The 17,446-nt window shown below is 33.3% G+C and overlaps 2 protein-coding genes across 4 annotated transcripts; one reads left to right on the top strand and one right to left on the bottom strand.

Moving 5' to 3' along the window:
• Window positions 1-113: 113 nt before the first annotated feature.
• Window positions 114-5,141, top strand: rho-7 (rhomboid family intramembrane serine protease rho-7). Of its 3 annotated transcripts, none has more exons than XM_046622461.2 (8): window positions 114-597; window positions 667-853; window positions 2,326-2,427; window positions 2,642-2,807; window positions 3,933-4,153; window positions 4,242-4,343; window positions 4,488-4,585; window positions 4,650-5,141. In XM_046622461.2, exons 1-8 carry the CDS (start codon window positions 566-568, stop codon window positions 4,747-4,749), a joined length of 1,008 nt encoding a protein of 335 aa, XP_046478417.1. In that variant the 5' UTR covers window positions 114-565; the 3' UTR covers window positions 4,750-5,141. The 3 variants fall into 3 exon arrangements, with proteins under 3 accessions (XP_046478417.1, XP_046478418.1, XP_046478416.1); XM_046622462.2 differs by having other exon boundaries at window positions 118-412; XM_046622460.2 differs by having other exon boundaries at window positions 118-568.
• Window positions 5,142-5,564: 423 nt separating this feature from the next.
• On the bottom strand, window positions 5,565-9,915 carry LOC124217142 (S-formylglutathione hydrolase). Its single transcript, XM_046622467.2, has 5 exons — window positions 9,643-9,915; window positions 9,037-9,107; window positions 7,412-7,789; window positions 6,080-6,305; window positions 5,565-5,812 (listed from the first exon to the last, which is right to left on the bottom strand). The coding sequence occupies exons 2-5, from the start codon at window positions 9,105-9,107 to the stop codon at window positions 5,630-5,632; spliced, it is 858 nt and encodes a 285-aa protein (XP_046478423.1). The 5' UTR covers window positions 9,643-9,915; the 3' UTR covers window positions 5,565-5,629.
• Between the last annotated feature and the right edge of the window lie 7,531 nt (window positions 9,916-17,446).

Below are 17,446 nucleotides of genomic sequence, written 5' to 3'. Positions count from 1 at the left end.
CGGAGTATCATTGATAATCTGGTAGAGCAAGAGTGACGCAAAACTTCTGTCAGTGCTGCCAGAAAATAACTGTTAATAACGGAACCTTACAGCACCTTACAGCATATAAACATGTGTATATATGCACTAAGAATTACGGACGCAGTCGTTGTCAAATTCAGAGTGTCAAATATACGGTTATGTGCAATGGTGAAACCGTTGTAACGTTGGAAAGCACGCGTGGTACGGTGAAGTTTGCATTAAGCCTGAATTTTCACGGGCGGCGAAGTGCTGCCACAGCATTTTGCTGCAGAGTTCTTGACCAATAGAACCGCCAATAAAGCAGGAAAGCACTGTCTGTTGTGCGCTGAGTGCGAATCTTCTATTTTATCGTCATTCCTATTGGCAAAGAATTGTGGAAATTCACACTAAAGTATGCATAACCGGGCTTCCGTATGAAATTGACAATGTAGTTAAAGATAGTAAAAATTGATATAAGAGTACACAAAGTGAACGAAAGAATAACTATTTCCTATACAATTATGGCCACGCAGGCGTTGCTCAATTTTGGAAACATGTCGGGCAAATGGTAAACACTAATACAAAACGGCATCGTTGGTAAATTTTGGTTATGTGACGTCATGCGTCTGAAGCCGATACAATATTTTGATTCCTCTCTTTAATCAGGCTACTATCTGGTGTGCAGTATCACAAACCAAAAGCCATGTCGCAAACCACCCTGCACCATGTGAGGTATTTTCGAAGAGTAACCGATGCTTCCAAACAAACCAAATCGCCGTTTACTAGTGAACTTACCAAACCAGGTCCTATTCACCTCACAAGACTATGGAAGCCACTTGGTTTTTCTATTATGGTAATTCTCTCTTTATTCACAATAATTATCGCAATTTTTGGATAGTTTAACTTCTCGCTCAAAGTCGAAAAGAATGATTCATAAAAAGAACATATATGACATGATCCGTAACTCTGATCAATCTTCACGAGTAACCCTGCAAAACTGTTCCGTGCCAACAATATTAGCCACAAATTTGTTAGTGGAACTGCAAAATTTCGCTAGTGTTACAAATTTTGAGCACTGTTGGACAGTTGTACAGCTGATGGTGATCGAATCTTCATTAACGCAAGTTCTGCTAGCAGTAAAGTGATGTTAGTTTTTATATCATGTAAATCCATAGGCTGAGCCTCTTTCATTATTAGTTCTTCTTTATTAGCAAGCATATACTTCAGAGTGTAAACAGATACAGAGTATCTATCGCTAAAGAATTTCTGGAAAACCAAGGAAGATTTGGAAATTTCACACAGTTTGAAACTATTAGCGGAATGTCAGGAAATTCGACCACGGTTCCTAGAATTTTACCAATTTCTTCCTTTAATACTGCTCCAAGGCGAATATTCTACTCAATGCACACTACATCTGTAGAAAACAAATGTGCAGTACAAAAAAGTACATAAATGAAACTTGAGTTTTTGTTAATTTAATGAGAAATGTTAAATTTTGCTGATAATTATAATTGAACACTAAAATTAATTCACATTACTGAATGCACATTTCTGAATTCAAATAATTGTTAGGTACGATTTTCTTTCATGCAAATCCATATACCATGACGTATTTCTTTCGAGTTGAAATGCTGAACAATTATTGAAATATCAAATAATTGAAACTGAGCCAAATTAAATTGAATATGAAAAAGATTGACTATTTTCATTTATAATTAAAATATAGGTATAAAGCAATGAATTTGAATAAGAAAAGCAAGTTCGTTCAATAAGAGTAGTTCAGATGTGTCTTAAAAAAAATCAATGTTTTTTTATGGGAAAACTAGAAAATGTATGGGAAATTAATACGCCATTCACGCTGGATACCCTGAAACTCCTCCTAAACCACTAATACATTTCTCTGAAAATTTCGTCACGGAAAGTATAGCATTCAATACGATCAAGTCATTTTTGTTACTATCGTTAAACTAAAAACTGGAGAATTACTTTCAAAATGTCATTTTCAATACGTGATCTTGCGTTTAACTATCGCGTAGTATTTATTACCAAGATGTCTGACAGCCAGATATTCATACCAAAGCTGGTATTTCATGCACAAATTCATTGAAAAAGGAGCTATGGACTTGATATGACTACAACATACTGAATGTTGTCCAAGAATTTGGAAAAGTTAAACATTTTTAACTAGCCACACGTGAAAAAAATTATATATTTCAACAAAACATGTGCAACTAGATTTGCTATAATATGCATAATCTTACAGTTGAAATAGCTTTGCTGAGTTTTGAAATTTACAGTCAATTTCTTTTCATTATTCTTTTACAGTTCAGTAGCGCATCAATAGTTGGATCAGCAATTTGGGAATATGAAAATATTAGGGCGCGCACCCAGAGGTTGGTCCATCGATTCGAGTTTACTCGAGTAAGAGTATGTAAAGTTGTTCATTTTCCAAATACAATAATGAAATTATTAGGAGCTCTGTTTTTCAAAGAACACATATTTGTCATGTTTAAATGCATGGCGAGAGATCACATACAACTTACACGTCCAAAAATAACGGAAGTGTGCTCCTTGGAAAAACAGAGTGAAGAAGATGAAGTGAACAGGAAAATATAGACCTATTGTTGCTCTCTTTATACAGCGCACTGGATGGAGGGCGACGGTTCACAATTGGTGGAATAGCTTAGACGAAGGAAAAAAGCTATTTGTTCCTATTTGCTTCATAAATGTCTTGGTATTTTGCGCATGGCGTGTACCAGCTCTTCAGGGCACCATGCTACGATATTTTTGCTCCAATCCAAATTCCAGTAAGTTTTTTTCAGGAAAATGTCAAAACTGGGAAAAGTTTTTATACAAGAGGTGTATAATCATGCTGATTTCTTTGCCACGCGATTGTCTCTGAAGAACATGGTCATTAGGTTGAAAAATAATTTTTTTATATTAAATAGCAAACCTTATTACTTTTGAATTTATGCAAAATTTTCATTTGAAAATGCTAGGCTTAATTTGTCAAATGTGACTATTTAAAGTTTGAACAAAATGTCTAGGCTTAAATTTCAAGATCTATAAGAATCCTGCCATTTTTCATATAAAAAAAATGTATTTCTTGATATGGATTTTCTGATGGGAGTTGTAATGATAAGAATTTCACACTAGTCAAGATACCGGATCTGGAAAAAAAGTTCTGTTCGAGAAGCGGGATAAGTTAATAACAATTCACTTGCTTTTTCCTGGTAGGAAAAACACACTGAACGAATGTTCATTCCTCTTATGTAAAAAAAAAAAAAAAAATATGAAACTCATATTTGAATCTCAAGACTTGGAGTAGCCACTTCACTTTTTGATTGCAACAAATTACCTCTCATCGTTCTGACTTTCTGTGCTCCACAGGTTCGCGTTATATTAGTACAAAGTCCTGCAAGTATGTTTCTGAAATATATTTTCAGGGAGATACTTTTAGTATAGATCAATAATAATCAACTACCACAAATATAGCTTACAATTAGACACATAAAGTGCAGCAAAAAAAATAACTATTCGAAAATAATGCCTTCAAATTTTAAATGAATCAGTTCAGTAGTTCTTAAGATAGCGTGGCAGCGCCAAACATATCACTGAACCAAATAGTTGATGTTATCGTCAGAAACAAGACTTCCTATTATTTGATTCTAATGAGAAAAAAAATATATAAATGAATTCCAATCTATGTACTTCTGGATTAAACAAACTTGTTTACCTAAAGAGATTGTAAAAAAGAAATGCTTTGTCAATTAATGTGATGCATGAAATCAAACTCTAAAATTGTTCAATGGTATGCAGATGTCTCAATTGATGAATTAAAAATACATACTGAATCTTCAGAATATTAATATTTGCGATGAACTGACTCAAATCCAATTCCCATTAATAATGTTATTTCTTCTTAACCCAAGGTGCGATGTGTTGGCCAATGGTGTTATCTACATTCTCACACTATACGATCCTGCACTTAGCTGCGAACATGTTTGTTTTGAACAGCTTTAGCTCTCCAGTTGTAGCAGCACTTGGCAAGGAACAGTTTCTAGCTCTATATCTAACCAGTGGTGTGATGTCAAACCTTGTTAGTTACTTTTACAAGACTGTGTTTTCCAGACCAGGCCTTTCTCTTGGAGCTGTGAGTTGTTCTTGATATTTCCATTACTTTATTTCTATAAATATGTGAATTGAGCAGCAGATGATCTAACATATCTGATTCGTTTAAGTCAGGAGCCATAATGGGAATTCTGAGCTTTGCCTGCACACAGTATCCTGACTCACGACTCAGCATTATTTTTCTTCCAATGTATACATTCACGGCTGATTCGGTGTGTACTGAAATTATACTCATTTTGTAAATTAAGTTACCGCAATCGTTGTTAATTAAGAAACTATCCTATTTTTGCAAAGTATGGAGTCTCATCATTGAAATGCAACACTAATTTCACAATAGCTGTCTATATTCTTCACAGGCTATTAAGGCAATGGTCTGCCTTGATACGATAGGGTGCATAATGAAGTGGCAGTTTTTTGATCATGCAGCACATTTGGGAGGTGCAGCATGGGGAATGTGAGTATATCTGTTCTTGATCGGTTTAGTCAATCATATTTGTAAATTTGCATTATTTAAACAGATTCTGGCAAAAATGGGGCAACGCATATATATGGCAGAAGCGTGAACCGATTTTAACTTTTTGGCACGAATTCAGAGGACCACCTCGGTCTCGCTCATGATACGCTCTCCACATAATGAAATTAATTCTATATTACGATTTTGTAAAGTATTTATATGAAGGATGTAAGACGAACAATGTGAAAAAAAACTAGACAATTTATAAGCAAATATTTATAATGAAAGTTATTACTTTGTTATTACTTTTCTGTCCCCTGCTATAGGAAAGTAAACTAAATTCAAATCTGATTCTTTGTTGAAACATCATTATCTGCAACATTTAGAATAATTTTTAGTTAGTAATAATAAGTCATGACTCCAATAGTGAATCTCAACTACATCAATAAGATAGGTATCGAAATCTATGGGTGCTACCAAAAAAAAAAAAAGATGTATCTAAGAATTATGAATGAAGAGACGCATCTCTAAGAGATGAATAGAAACAGCGTAATTTGTCATTTGGGTTTAAATGACATGTAGAGAAATTTTTTTATTTGTTTGGTTGAGATTATCTCTTGGGATTTGCTGAATCTTGAAAATCATATGAATTCTGCTGAGCTATGGAGTTTTATGTGACATTTAATATTATTTTTACAAATCCATCTATAGACATGGGAAAATAGATATTACATTACAGGTTACATATTACATGCCTGTCTGATATATTGGAAAATGATATGGAAAGAGATTTTAGAAAACCTACTTACATTTCAACCAAGAACGTTTTATGAAGTACAAAACATACATAAGTACGTCTCATATAATTAGAGTATGAAAACGTTAAACACGCTGATGTAAAATATATTTTTCATACAATTTCTGTCAGTATTTACGCCATACGGGAACGAGGGTTTCATTGACACTAAAATAAAGCACGTTTCGTATCAGATTTTTATTTGTATAAAATTTTTCTTATTTCGAGTTTCACCTAAGTTAACTCAATCAAGCTTTCAAGTACTTGGCGTGATGTTTGATGTGATCTTCAATAAATGTTGATATGAAGTAGTAACTGTGGTCGTAACCTTCTTGTAGCCTCAGATTAACAGCCACTCCAGATTCCTTAGCTGCAGCCACCAAGTTTTCAGGTAATAATTGCGATTTTGTCAAGAAATTATCGTTTGTACCCTGAAACAACATTTCAATTTTATCTTATTGTTTACATGACTTTTTCAATATTTCAATGTGTTTTCATATGACCAGATTTCTTTTAGTCACATACTTAACTGCTCCAGAAATGTCCTATATTTTACTGGGCGATTTTTAGTTTTGTTTCATTTGTGAAAGGTGCTTGAACTCACTGTGAAATTTTCAATTTTTTCACAATACTACGTTCCATAAACACTGTTTTTTCAAAATTAATATTTAACAATATGACAATGTTGTAGATTTCACCTGGTCAATTAGGATATCCAGTTGAGGTCCATTATATTTTTTAATTAGTTCAGTAGAATCCCAATCTTTCCATTTACTATCTCCTTCCACGCCACCTAAATATCCATTAAAAGCCTTTTTCCCCCATGGGCAATTTATAGGATTGCAAATCGGTGACATTGCAGAGACTGATCTGTATAGGCCTGGGTTTTTCAGAACAGCGATAAATGCTCCATGTCCACCCATACTGGAAAACAATAATACGTGTGTATTATTATGTGCATGTATTTAAAACCATCTTCATTACTTTGTTATTTTAATCACACTTTGATAAATATTACAAAAGCACTTTGAAGTTATGAAAATGGTTTCACAACATATAAGTCATTCCATGTGAAACTAAACCCCCTTGAAATATCACTAATTTCAACTTTTCACACATTCTTCTAACAAAAAAATGAGGCATGTATTTTAATAAAAAAAATTCAACTACATATTTCCGAATTCAGAATATGATCTTCAGTTTTTATATAGGCTTTTTAGTGGTTATATTTCTGAAATTAATGCAGATAGTCTAACAAACACAGCGACATTGGAAGCAACATGAAATACTCTTGTAATTAGTGCAATATAACTATTTTTTATATCCATTTGATTGTAAATCTAATCAGTGAAATTCTTTGACGTTTTCTCTTAATATTGACTGCCAACTTAAGGATTCTAGAAAACTATGATTTTTTTCATTCCAATTCTACATTACATCACCAGTTTTCAACCTGTAATAGATTTAATAGTCCTTTATAAAAAATTAAACAACCTCACGATGTTGCATTAATAGACAGGGCGATTGAATTCTTTAAATAGGATCTATCACAGGTTCATTTTTTACAGTTATTGAATGGATACAACTACTTCTTTTCTCAAATTCTAAAGATGACACGTAATGACAAAACATAATGTTATACAATTCAGTCATTTAGATTCACGACCAAATAGACGAGAAAAATAATTATTTTATCTAAATTTAAAAGGTATTTCATACCTATATCACAGCTTTTCCGTTTTTTGGGTTATTTTCATTACATCTAAAGACAGAACCGCTAAAAGAACATGTGTGTTAAATTTAAAATTTGAGGTGATATTGTGAACTTGAAAATATGGATTCGGAATTTCTTTTATTAAATATACGTCAATTTTATTGCAAGCAGAAGAATCGTTAAAAAAACTGGACACGTTGAAAATATCGATGGATATTCAACCTTTAGTATTCGGTTCAACATGGGCTTATATTCTATCAAATATCACGTCAAGTTTTCTTTTTTTTTTTTTACTCAGCTGTGATTGCAATGTTACCTATGACCTGCTATAGACTTTCGATCAGGGATGGCTGGAAACTTTTCATTTATTAATGCCGGTAATTCCTTTGTAACGTAGGAATACATTCTGTAGTTATTTTTCCATGGTTCGTTTGTTGCATCAACGTAGAATCCAGCACCTGTTCCAAAATCCCAGTCATCATCTTCTCCTGGGATGTTAAGTCCACGGGGACTAGTGTCAGGTGCAACAATTATGACACCGTACTGAGCTGCGTACTTTTGTGCTGCTCCTTTTTGAATAAAATTTGCTTCAGTACACTCTAAACCAGACAGCCAGTAAATAACTGGAACTGGGCCTTGTTCTGTTTGTGGTGGTAGATAGACACCAAACCTCATTTTACATTTTAACTCCACACTGAAAGAAAAATTCATTTTTTGTTAAAAAAAAAGATACACATCTTGGTCCGTTGTATAGAATTTTATTTGTCATGGTTCCTAGAAAATTAAATGCGTATTGTCACAAATAACGGTTGAATATTGATGGAATTACAATAAAATATGATGCAAGTAATTATTTAATGCGATTATGGTTGTCAACTATCGATATCTGGGTGTTGCAAAATGTAATGTGTGTTTTTAGTAAACTACATTTTTCATAAGGCCTTGACATGAATTCATTGTTGCACCAACATCAACTTATGGTGATAGCCACAACAAAATATAATATGATTGACCATAATCGAAAAGAATAGTAACCCATACCAGATTTTCACTTTGCAACTATAAAGCTTTCATTTTTAATTTGTACCTGGAACCAAATTGTTCGGTAGTGGTTCAAAATAAAAATAGTTGAAGACTGCTTGACAACCACAATTATAAATTTCTTTCGGTATCGTTTTCTAAATCCCAACACACTACTAGATGTCATGATTGCAGATTTCTTTTCAACTTTATTGTGGATCAGTATTTATCAGACTACATCATGCGCAATTATCTATGATTTTTAAAGAGGAACCAAACCTTCAAATCTAATGGAAAGAAGAAAGAATTTTTGTTCACATTACCATACTTTAGTAAATAAAAATGGACTTGTAGACAAATGTTTTAATACTTTACAAACAATTAATTGATTGACATCATAATTACTGCAATATAACAGTTGATTTCTTTTGCAATATCCTGTAATTTTATTTTGAACAGCTTTTGCATTACTAAATGAATATTTTAAGGGGAGAAAACGTCACTGGAAGACTAATTTCTAGTGAAGTCTTAGTTGCTTAGGGGAAATACATGATATTATATGTACCTTTTCTTTCTGTAACTGCTCACAAGAAATTATAACATGTCACACAGAGATATATGGCATACCTTTGAATATTACAAAGTAAAGACAAGTGGTGAACATTTTTTGCCAGAATGTAAAAAACAACAAAATCTGTGTATTTATGGATGTCCTATATTCTGTTAAGCATCTAATGGCTTAATTTTACATGGACAAAATTTGTGACAACAATGATTACATTGATATTAACAGATCGAAACCTAAATATATTTTTGGAAACAAGTTACTCAATGATGAGTAATATAAAAGTTTATATACGGAAATCTCCTTTTGTATAAAAAAAAAATATCATTTAGATCTCGGATGATCAAAGTATGTACCTGTCATGGGTGAAGACCTTTTGCCATCCACCAAAACTCTTATTTTGGGATACTAATGTGATCTCAGGCATCTGTAAATGTGGAAAAAGATAATTTGCTTAATAAAAAACTTTTAGACACTAACAATGTTTGAATGAAACACAAATATGGTTATTTTCAGTGGTCAATCGAATTCTGACAAAATACACGTAGAAGGCAGCAAAAAATTATATAATTAAATACTATCTAAAGTCACATCAGTTAATTGACCTATGCTAAACTGATAAACTATAGAATTGCGACATCATTTCCTAATCCAGCCAATTCACCGAAGAACGGATCAACTCCAATAATACGAGAATAAAGGGGTCTTCTAAATTTCGTGGATTTTCGTACGGGGGTAAAAAGAAACTTATACATATTCAGTATCCGAAATAAACAATAGAACCAACTTATATGGTCTGTGGACATTGACGCGGATTTTATAATATTGCAGGCAATTACCCGATATAACCTCTTCGTCAGAAAGCAAAGTGGTATATATAAAATAAAGGCCAAAAATAAAATAAACGCAAATTCAGAGCTACAAAGTTTATTCGCAGTAGCTGTATTATTTTTTAAAATTACCTTGAAACCGGTGTTATCTTCGGTCAGGTATCTTTCAGTTGATTGAATTTTTGGCAAATGAATGCAGTAAGGTACAGAACGCGAACCAAGTTCGGTTACTAAACGGACTGATCGACGGAGAATTGTGGATGTTAGTATTCAACCCGGCAACAACTCAGCCGCGGCTAGTCCACCAATGGCGGGCGTGTTTTTTATCATTGCCTAGAACGTTTCGGCAGATAGCGTCAGAATTACGTAACTGCTATCTAACCATACTGCTACCATGCTTTCGGCTCATGCGTGACTACACTAATATGAATAAGTATATTTATCGGTACAATATGTGTATGTAGTATATGAATATATATTTAAGTATGCATATGTGTATGAGCATTCGGGGAGGAAAATGTATCACGTGTGAATGCCCAATCCGTAGCGAACCACATATTAGATTTCTTCTGGTTGCTCACACCAATTGTAAGTGACATCCCCCCCATCAAAAAATGGAGTGAAAACATTTCTACAGAGTGCCCAGACCTGCTATAAGACCGTAATCTTGACATACGTCACACTGTAATTCGCAAAAAAAATGGTGCGCCAAGTACCTCACAGATGGCAGAACGACCTGCGCTACTGCTGCTTTATCGAGCGATTCAAGGTGCACGTACATTAGTAGTTTGTGTGTGAAACCGGCGTCTGCTTGACGTGCATGTAGATAGTGAATACCGCCTCGAGGACATAACTAATTCTCTTCCGTCGACACATCCCGCGTGAGAAGGTTAGTGGTCTTTCATCCTATTGGAAATTTTACGTAATACGCGGATTTCTGGCGCCTCCCACAGGGTATAGCGTAAAAGAAAAATTGTTAAAATTAGGCGACATTATCTAACCTGCTACTGTATCACTGTAACCTGTACACGCAACTAACGACCGCCAACTAGCTATTGCATGCGAGATATATCTTATGCGCTGTGACCCATTACTCTTAAACAAAATTCTATTCTGTTACGTTGAAGCATTCGAAAACTGTTTTTCCCTATTCTCGATTGGGGACTAGCCAAATGCGTGCACAATAATTTTATATCAACTCAAAACTGTTCCTGGATTGCACTTTCTTGTGAAAATATGCCATTTAAATAGGTATTCATTTTGGGAAAGTGTTACGCTGTATCACCATCAAAAACTCACGGGTTGTCATACGAAAATACCAAGCTTCTTTTTCAGACTCAGGTCAGGGCCACATGTCAATAGTATGTCTCAAATTGGTCCAATATCGTGGTACTTTTTTCCCGATATTTTGGCCGAATGATGGATTAGTACATCGTGATGAAGATTCAATTTTACATAAAAATTTCCACTAAAATATCAACAATATCGTCAAAAGAATTATAAATCTCACCGAATCATGCTTAGAAATAGTTGAGTGAATGAATGGGGTGGAGACAAGTGAGATAAGACTGAAAATAATTTTTTTTTTTAATGAAACCAGAAAAACGTTATAAAGTAGGTACTATTGAAATGATCAACTCTATGAAATCTTGTAGGAAGTTTCTTAGGGCTACAGTCAAGCTAAATCATATGTCAGCTATCAAATAATTGGATTCACAAAGGAGATCTATGAGAAATAGAGTTTTTTTTTAACTTTTCTTTAAATATTGCCAAATTGAAATATTTGGGTTTGAAAGTGGCACGAATTAACTGTTACTAGATGTATTGCAATATCTTAAGATGTGTACAAAATAAACTTGTAAGCCAATTTTTGACAATCATTCACAACTAGAGGATCAGGAAATGAATTGTACCAACTTTTATTGTCATTCAAGGCTGGGACAAGCAAAAAGTATTGTATCATAGTACATAACATTTATTCTATGTAATTCTAGAAGATACTGAATATTCCGGGTGAAATCAGATATGCAAAACCTGAGTTGAAATCAGAGAAAGAATATCTGATGAGGCTAAAGCTAGCCACTAGAGCTGCTGATTTCTCAGACAGTTTTTCTACATATTGTTTTTTATGATCACACTATTTGTATCAGCGTGTAAGTATCAGAATGTTAACACGCCACTCGACTGATTTTTCCATCAAAAACATTTTGTGAATCTATGGCTCGTTTCAGCATCATCATGAATATTACTGATGTAACTGCAATGTTTATTTGAAGAGTATATCGGTCGAAACGTCATTTTCATGTAATGATAAGTTAATTTTGAATGCAGAGATTGATAAGATTGATTTCTCAAATAAACAACATGTCATACTGCTCTTTGAACCTGAAATAGATCGTAATTTATTCTTAACAATCACTGTCCTCTTCATCACGATCTAGTTTGCCAATAAAATACTTATTGTTTATGGTAATTTTTTCCTTTCTCAAGTATCAATTGCGTAACGTCATTGCGAGCACACTGTATAAAACTTGCCTCCAGTTTTCACAAATAATACATTATGAGTGAAATCATCCTTGTTTCTACATTGCATCTTTTTTGATGCTTCAGATTGCTGTTGATCATTAGCAAGCTTTAATTTGTTAGTTTTTTACCACGAAAATCTATTTTGATTATACGTAAATTACGTACGATTCTGAGACTCAAAGGAAACGAAACATAAAATTTTCCTATACGAAATTCAAATATTTTTAGAATAGTTTCAAATTTTCTATTTGCATATAATCTGACGTAAAATCGTAAAAAAAAGGCTGTATTATATCTTGGTAAAAATTATTATATTGCATTTAAGTTTCTATAGCTTATATACTATCTTAATCTATCATTACTATCGTTGTTGTTATTCTTGGTATCATTATTACAAATTTATGTTACAGTATTATGCAATTCTTGAATAGCTGGTACGCCAGATCTCCTATTTGGAGCTGTCAATTTTAAACTGGACAAATTATAATTTCTGGTTATTTGTAGTTTTCTGTACTGTATAAGTATTGTAATACAAGCGAGCCCGCCCACACGAATGCAGACGTCCTCAAGTTCAAATTCAAAGACATTTCCGAGCTACTTTCTAAAGGCCGGCTCCAATCCTGTCTCCCTAAATTTAACTTCTAGATGTGAATCGGGCGCAGTGGGGTAGAGAACAGAACCGCAGGTTGCTAACTATAAAGCACACAATCTTTAGTGTTAACAAAGCCAAGGTAGAGAGAACTGCGGATTGAATGTAGATTCGTAAACGGATTTTGTTTGTTTCGAATAACGCTATAAGATCTGGCTTGAATTAGCATTGCAACTAAAAATAGTGCAACTTGAGTATATAACGCACGTGCACTTTGTCGCAATCATCTACAACCGACTAAAGCTGCGACTACACAGTGTATGTAAATTCATGAGTGCTCGCTGGTCGACTCTGTACAACTCTTCGAAGTAAGAAGATCTTTTAACAATGCATTAACGAAAAACATCACGGCTTGCCATTTCCTAATTTGAATCTCAAGGCGTCTCTGCGATCTGTACATAAGTATGAACTGAATATTGCACTTGAGTAATTATAGACTTGTTCAATCTCATGGCATTGTGCTACGTCAGACCACAGAAACGCTATTTAAACAACGTGTCCAATGACCTTCTTGCACGTAGCTAATAATTCGAAGTTCGATTACGCATCGATAAGTGGTGCAGTTTTACATATTGTTATGAATGTATTATTACCAGGTGTTCGTTGAAAATTTTCAGACGTTTAAATTGAGACATGATCTTTGTACATAATTTTGATTTCGTTACAATCCATCTCGAACAGAGTGTAAGGGAACGTAAATGGACTTTGCCATTTGTATAAAACGCAAATTGTGATCCGTTTATTGCAATGGTGCTGGACTATTTATTACATCGCGTATCGAGCTATCGGAAAAAAGTTGCAGCCCCGAGTATCTACAACCATAACTTATTGTTTGCAGCTAATATGTCCATTGCGAATATAGATAGTTCTGTAGGCGCTAAAAGATTAGAATGTGATTATACTTTGACTTCTTTAAATATCTTGCTTTGTTCATCAACGCATCTTTGGCGTACTGTTATGGATCTTTTTTTCTAGAGCAAATAATATTCTTGAATGATTTTTTTCGCTTACGTGATATAGGAAAAGTATTTTCTTCAGTCGAAAATAACTTCTTCCAATTTCAGTGAATCATTACGTTTTCAGACGACTAGTTTCCGAAAAAAAGGTTGTTAGAAAACTTTCCCCGAGTTATTCGATCTTTTCAGAACTCCCGCGTCAATTTCGGAAACGGTTTAATGAAAAAATCTGAAATTTGCACAACTTTACCCTTAAGTGATGGGGATAAAAATTAACATGTTTCCTTTTTTTGTATTTTTTTTATTTTCCTTATATTGAAAAAATTCGACGCACTTCGATACTGTTCATACGATGTTTGTAAAAAGTTTTGTAGAAATTACTATAAAATTAATAAAATAATGCAATAGGAAACAATTATATCAGAAATGAAGAAACTATCTTATGAAAAAAGAGTATAACTAACGACAAAATATTTTGATCATAGATACTGATAGTAATTTCACTAACTGGAATTGATTTGTAGAGTTGTAAAAAGTAATGTGAAGAATATTGTTTTTACGGTTTGTTTGTATTATTTTATACTATTTATATACTCAATACAACAGAATATTGGAAGAACACATAACAATAGGTTAAAAAAGTCTTGCAATAAATCACGTGAGAATTTAACAGAAATAATCGTAGAGTGCAAGGTTTATCGTATTCTTCCGTTACAAAGCTTTGGAGGCACGTTATTGGACTTTATTGTCTCTAACTTTTACCTTGTAATTCCAACATTTAAAAAAATACAAACTCCTTGACTCTATCGGCAATTTGAAATTAGTTCTTTTATTTTTTCAGTGATATATTTTATTCTGTAATGACGTTTCCGAATTGAATATGCCAAATAATTATACCATCCGCTGGATAAAATTTGGTTAATAGTATGTTTTGCTGGTAATATTTGTAGGAGTGGCATATATAACGAAGCTTATCAGAAAAGGTCATATTGGGTTGGAGGATTTTTCCAGAGACATGATTCTTTTTTTTTAAATGGAATGCACAACCATTCTTACTTATACTCTGAAGATTCTGTTCAATATTGTTACGTCATTTTATAACCTTTTATCACCTGTTTATTAATGAATTGTTGAATTTTGATAGTTAAATGAATAAAATTTCGGGTAAATTTATACACTTAGGAAATTTCGTATTCTCATAAAAGTACACCGCCCTAACATGACTATCCCAGAAAGAATTCTTATCACAGGCGGGGAATTTGAGATTATTCCCGTTCAAATTTGTTCTACAGAGCATAATTTCGAAACAAAATGGGTTTACAAAAAAAAAAAAAAAATTACCATTGGTACGATCTAATTTTAGTTGAACAATATGATTAAATTGTTTAGTAATCTACTAGCTGTGGAAGTTTAAAAAAACTAAATTGCTCCTCGACTATTTCCATTATGAGTACAACAGCACTTTTAATTCGTAAAAGTTGCAGTACCTATATAAGATTATAATGTATGTCACTCGAACATCGTTAATTATATTTCATTTAATTGATTGATTTAGTACGTAATTGATAGGGGCTTTAGTACATAATTGATAAGACGAAAAAGCACGTGCAGGTTATCGAAAATTCGCAGATTATACTTCACTATGGTTCTGAAATAATAATATATATGTTTACACTTAAATCTGTCTAAATTAATATTTCTGGCAAAAATACACAACATTTTTCGTTTATTAGGGCATTCCACTCATTGAACTGCTAAAATAATCAGTTTTAACCGGAGTAAAGATCAGCACAACGAATGAAACTATACATCAGAAACTCGATATTTTGGGGCAAAGAAACACCTTCTAGAAGTTTATTCGCGAAATATAATTGGCGAAAGCTCGTATGCAGTAGCACATTTATTACTACGGAAAATAAACATGAAACGATACGTAAAAAATAGAGTGAGTCTGTACGATCACTAGTTAAAGTCGAAACACAAAAATTTTAAAAACAAGTATACACAGTTGAACTCTGAATAATTATAATACAAAAGTATTATCAATCTATCGATAAACTGAATATTTATATCTTATAAAAGGGTGATACTTTTGTTCAGGTAAAACTGAGTGTTCTGTATTTTTACTGTTTCAGGGTGCCGGGTAGCAGCGTGTCATCCGAAATCACGAGATGCATTTAACAAGATCTACATTATATGCTTTTCGGCTATCACTCAACCAGGTAAATTAAATATATGATACGGATTTCGTAAATATAAATTACTTTACGTTAATCATTACAAAGCGTGACACGAATGAAACGGACTTCGATACATTCGTTCGACTTCCTTCATATCAATTGGATCACACTGAATTCATCTAAAATGGACTTTATTCAACGTAAAAGAACTAAAAACTTATTCAATAAAATTTTTTGAAGAACATTTTTTCTTTCTTAACAATGCACTCCGATGGTTTTTCGACACCGTTTACGACCAAGACATTACATAACATTTGGGACCTAATGTGGTAACTTTGGCCGATGGAACGTTCATAAAACATTGGTAATCAACGATTTCACTGATGTGAAAATTTTGTAGTCAGTCTAATTCTACAGGCCGTATACAAGTATCCGTAAAAAGTTTTGTTTTACGCAACAATCATTTCAAGAAATTTATTATATACGTGTTGTATCTGTTAGTATAAGATCAAAAACTGCATTCCCATAATAAGTGGTAGCTCAATTACAGAAATACATTTCTTAGTATCATTATTGCGGAGAACAAAAACTTTTTCTGAATATTTATATTAGCTATTGCATGTAAAATGGCGCTATCTGCAGCTTTTTTGTGTCAGTTATGGGTAAGCGTGAGTAATGGTCAAAATGAAGTGAAATTTTACTCGGTCGGTAAAAACTGGCTATACCATCCCCTTAAGTTTACGTGTATTTACGAGAATCCAACCCGTTATTTCGTAAAGCATGGGTTCGGTTTGAATTTTTTTTTTATATATATATAATAATATGGTCGTTCTGGTATAAGGAAGTGCGCTCTGGTCAGCTCTGACCAAAAAATCGTCGTATGAATCAATAATTGAAAAACATCCTAAACATAATCTCAAAATCCACGTCGCACTTGAAAAATTTGTACGACTTTTATTTACTCCTAGCTGATTAGAGCGCACTGACAGTACATTGATCATTTTACGAAAAAATTTCAAATTGATTTATAGTTTTTAGAAAGCTTATTCCAGTCTCGTAAATACTTTATCCGTTACGTGACACCATTGCAAAATATATGTACGTTTTGCTGTATTGCAATATACCGAAATTTAGATAATCTATATCAAGTTGAAAAATAATAAGTTTTCCTAAGAATACATCAATACATTGACGTGATACGGACTTCAATTTCGTGGATTATAGTACCTATGCAACAAGGGCGTAAAGCGAACTTTTTCGCACGAGTATCGCTCCGATTCCAAGAGTGCAAAAAGTTCACACCCGAATGAGCATAGAATATTTTTCGACCCTTCTGAGTCAAATTTGTGTGTATAGTGCCGATTTCTGAGTGAAAGTGAACTTTTACGCGCATGTGTGTAAAGTGATAGCTTTTCACTTCACACAAATCGTGTGCCAAGAAATCGACACTTAGCATCCTAACTCTACGCACACAAGCCTGAAAAGACCATTTTACCCTGTAAACTTTTGTGATCTTTAACGCCGAAAAATTCCAGACATATACTGCCCTACTCAATTTCTCACCACTGCAAGTCTACACCTAAGACAGATAGATTAATTGTGATTATTTCCTTTTTTCATATTTT

This window comes from Neodiprion pinetum, chromosome 4 (assembly GCF_021155775.2).
Source record: "Neodiprion pinetum isolate iyNeoPine1 chromosome 4, iyNeoPine1.2, whole genome shotgun sequence".
NCBI lineage: Eukaryota > Metazoa > Arthropoda > Insecta > Hymenoptera > Diprionidae > Neodiprion > Neodiprion pinetum.
Note: the sequence above shows the minus strand (reverse complement) of the source record. Positions and strands in the feature narration are given on the sequence as shown.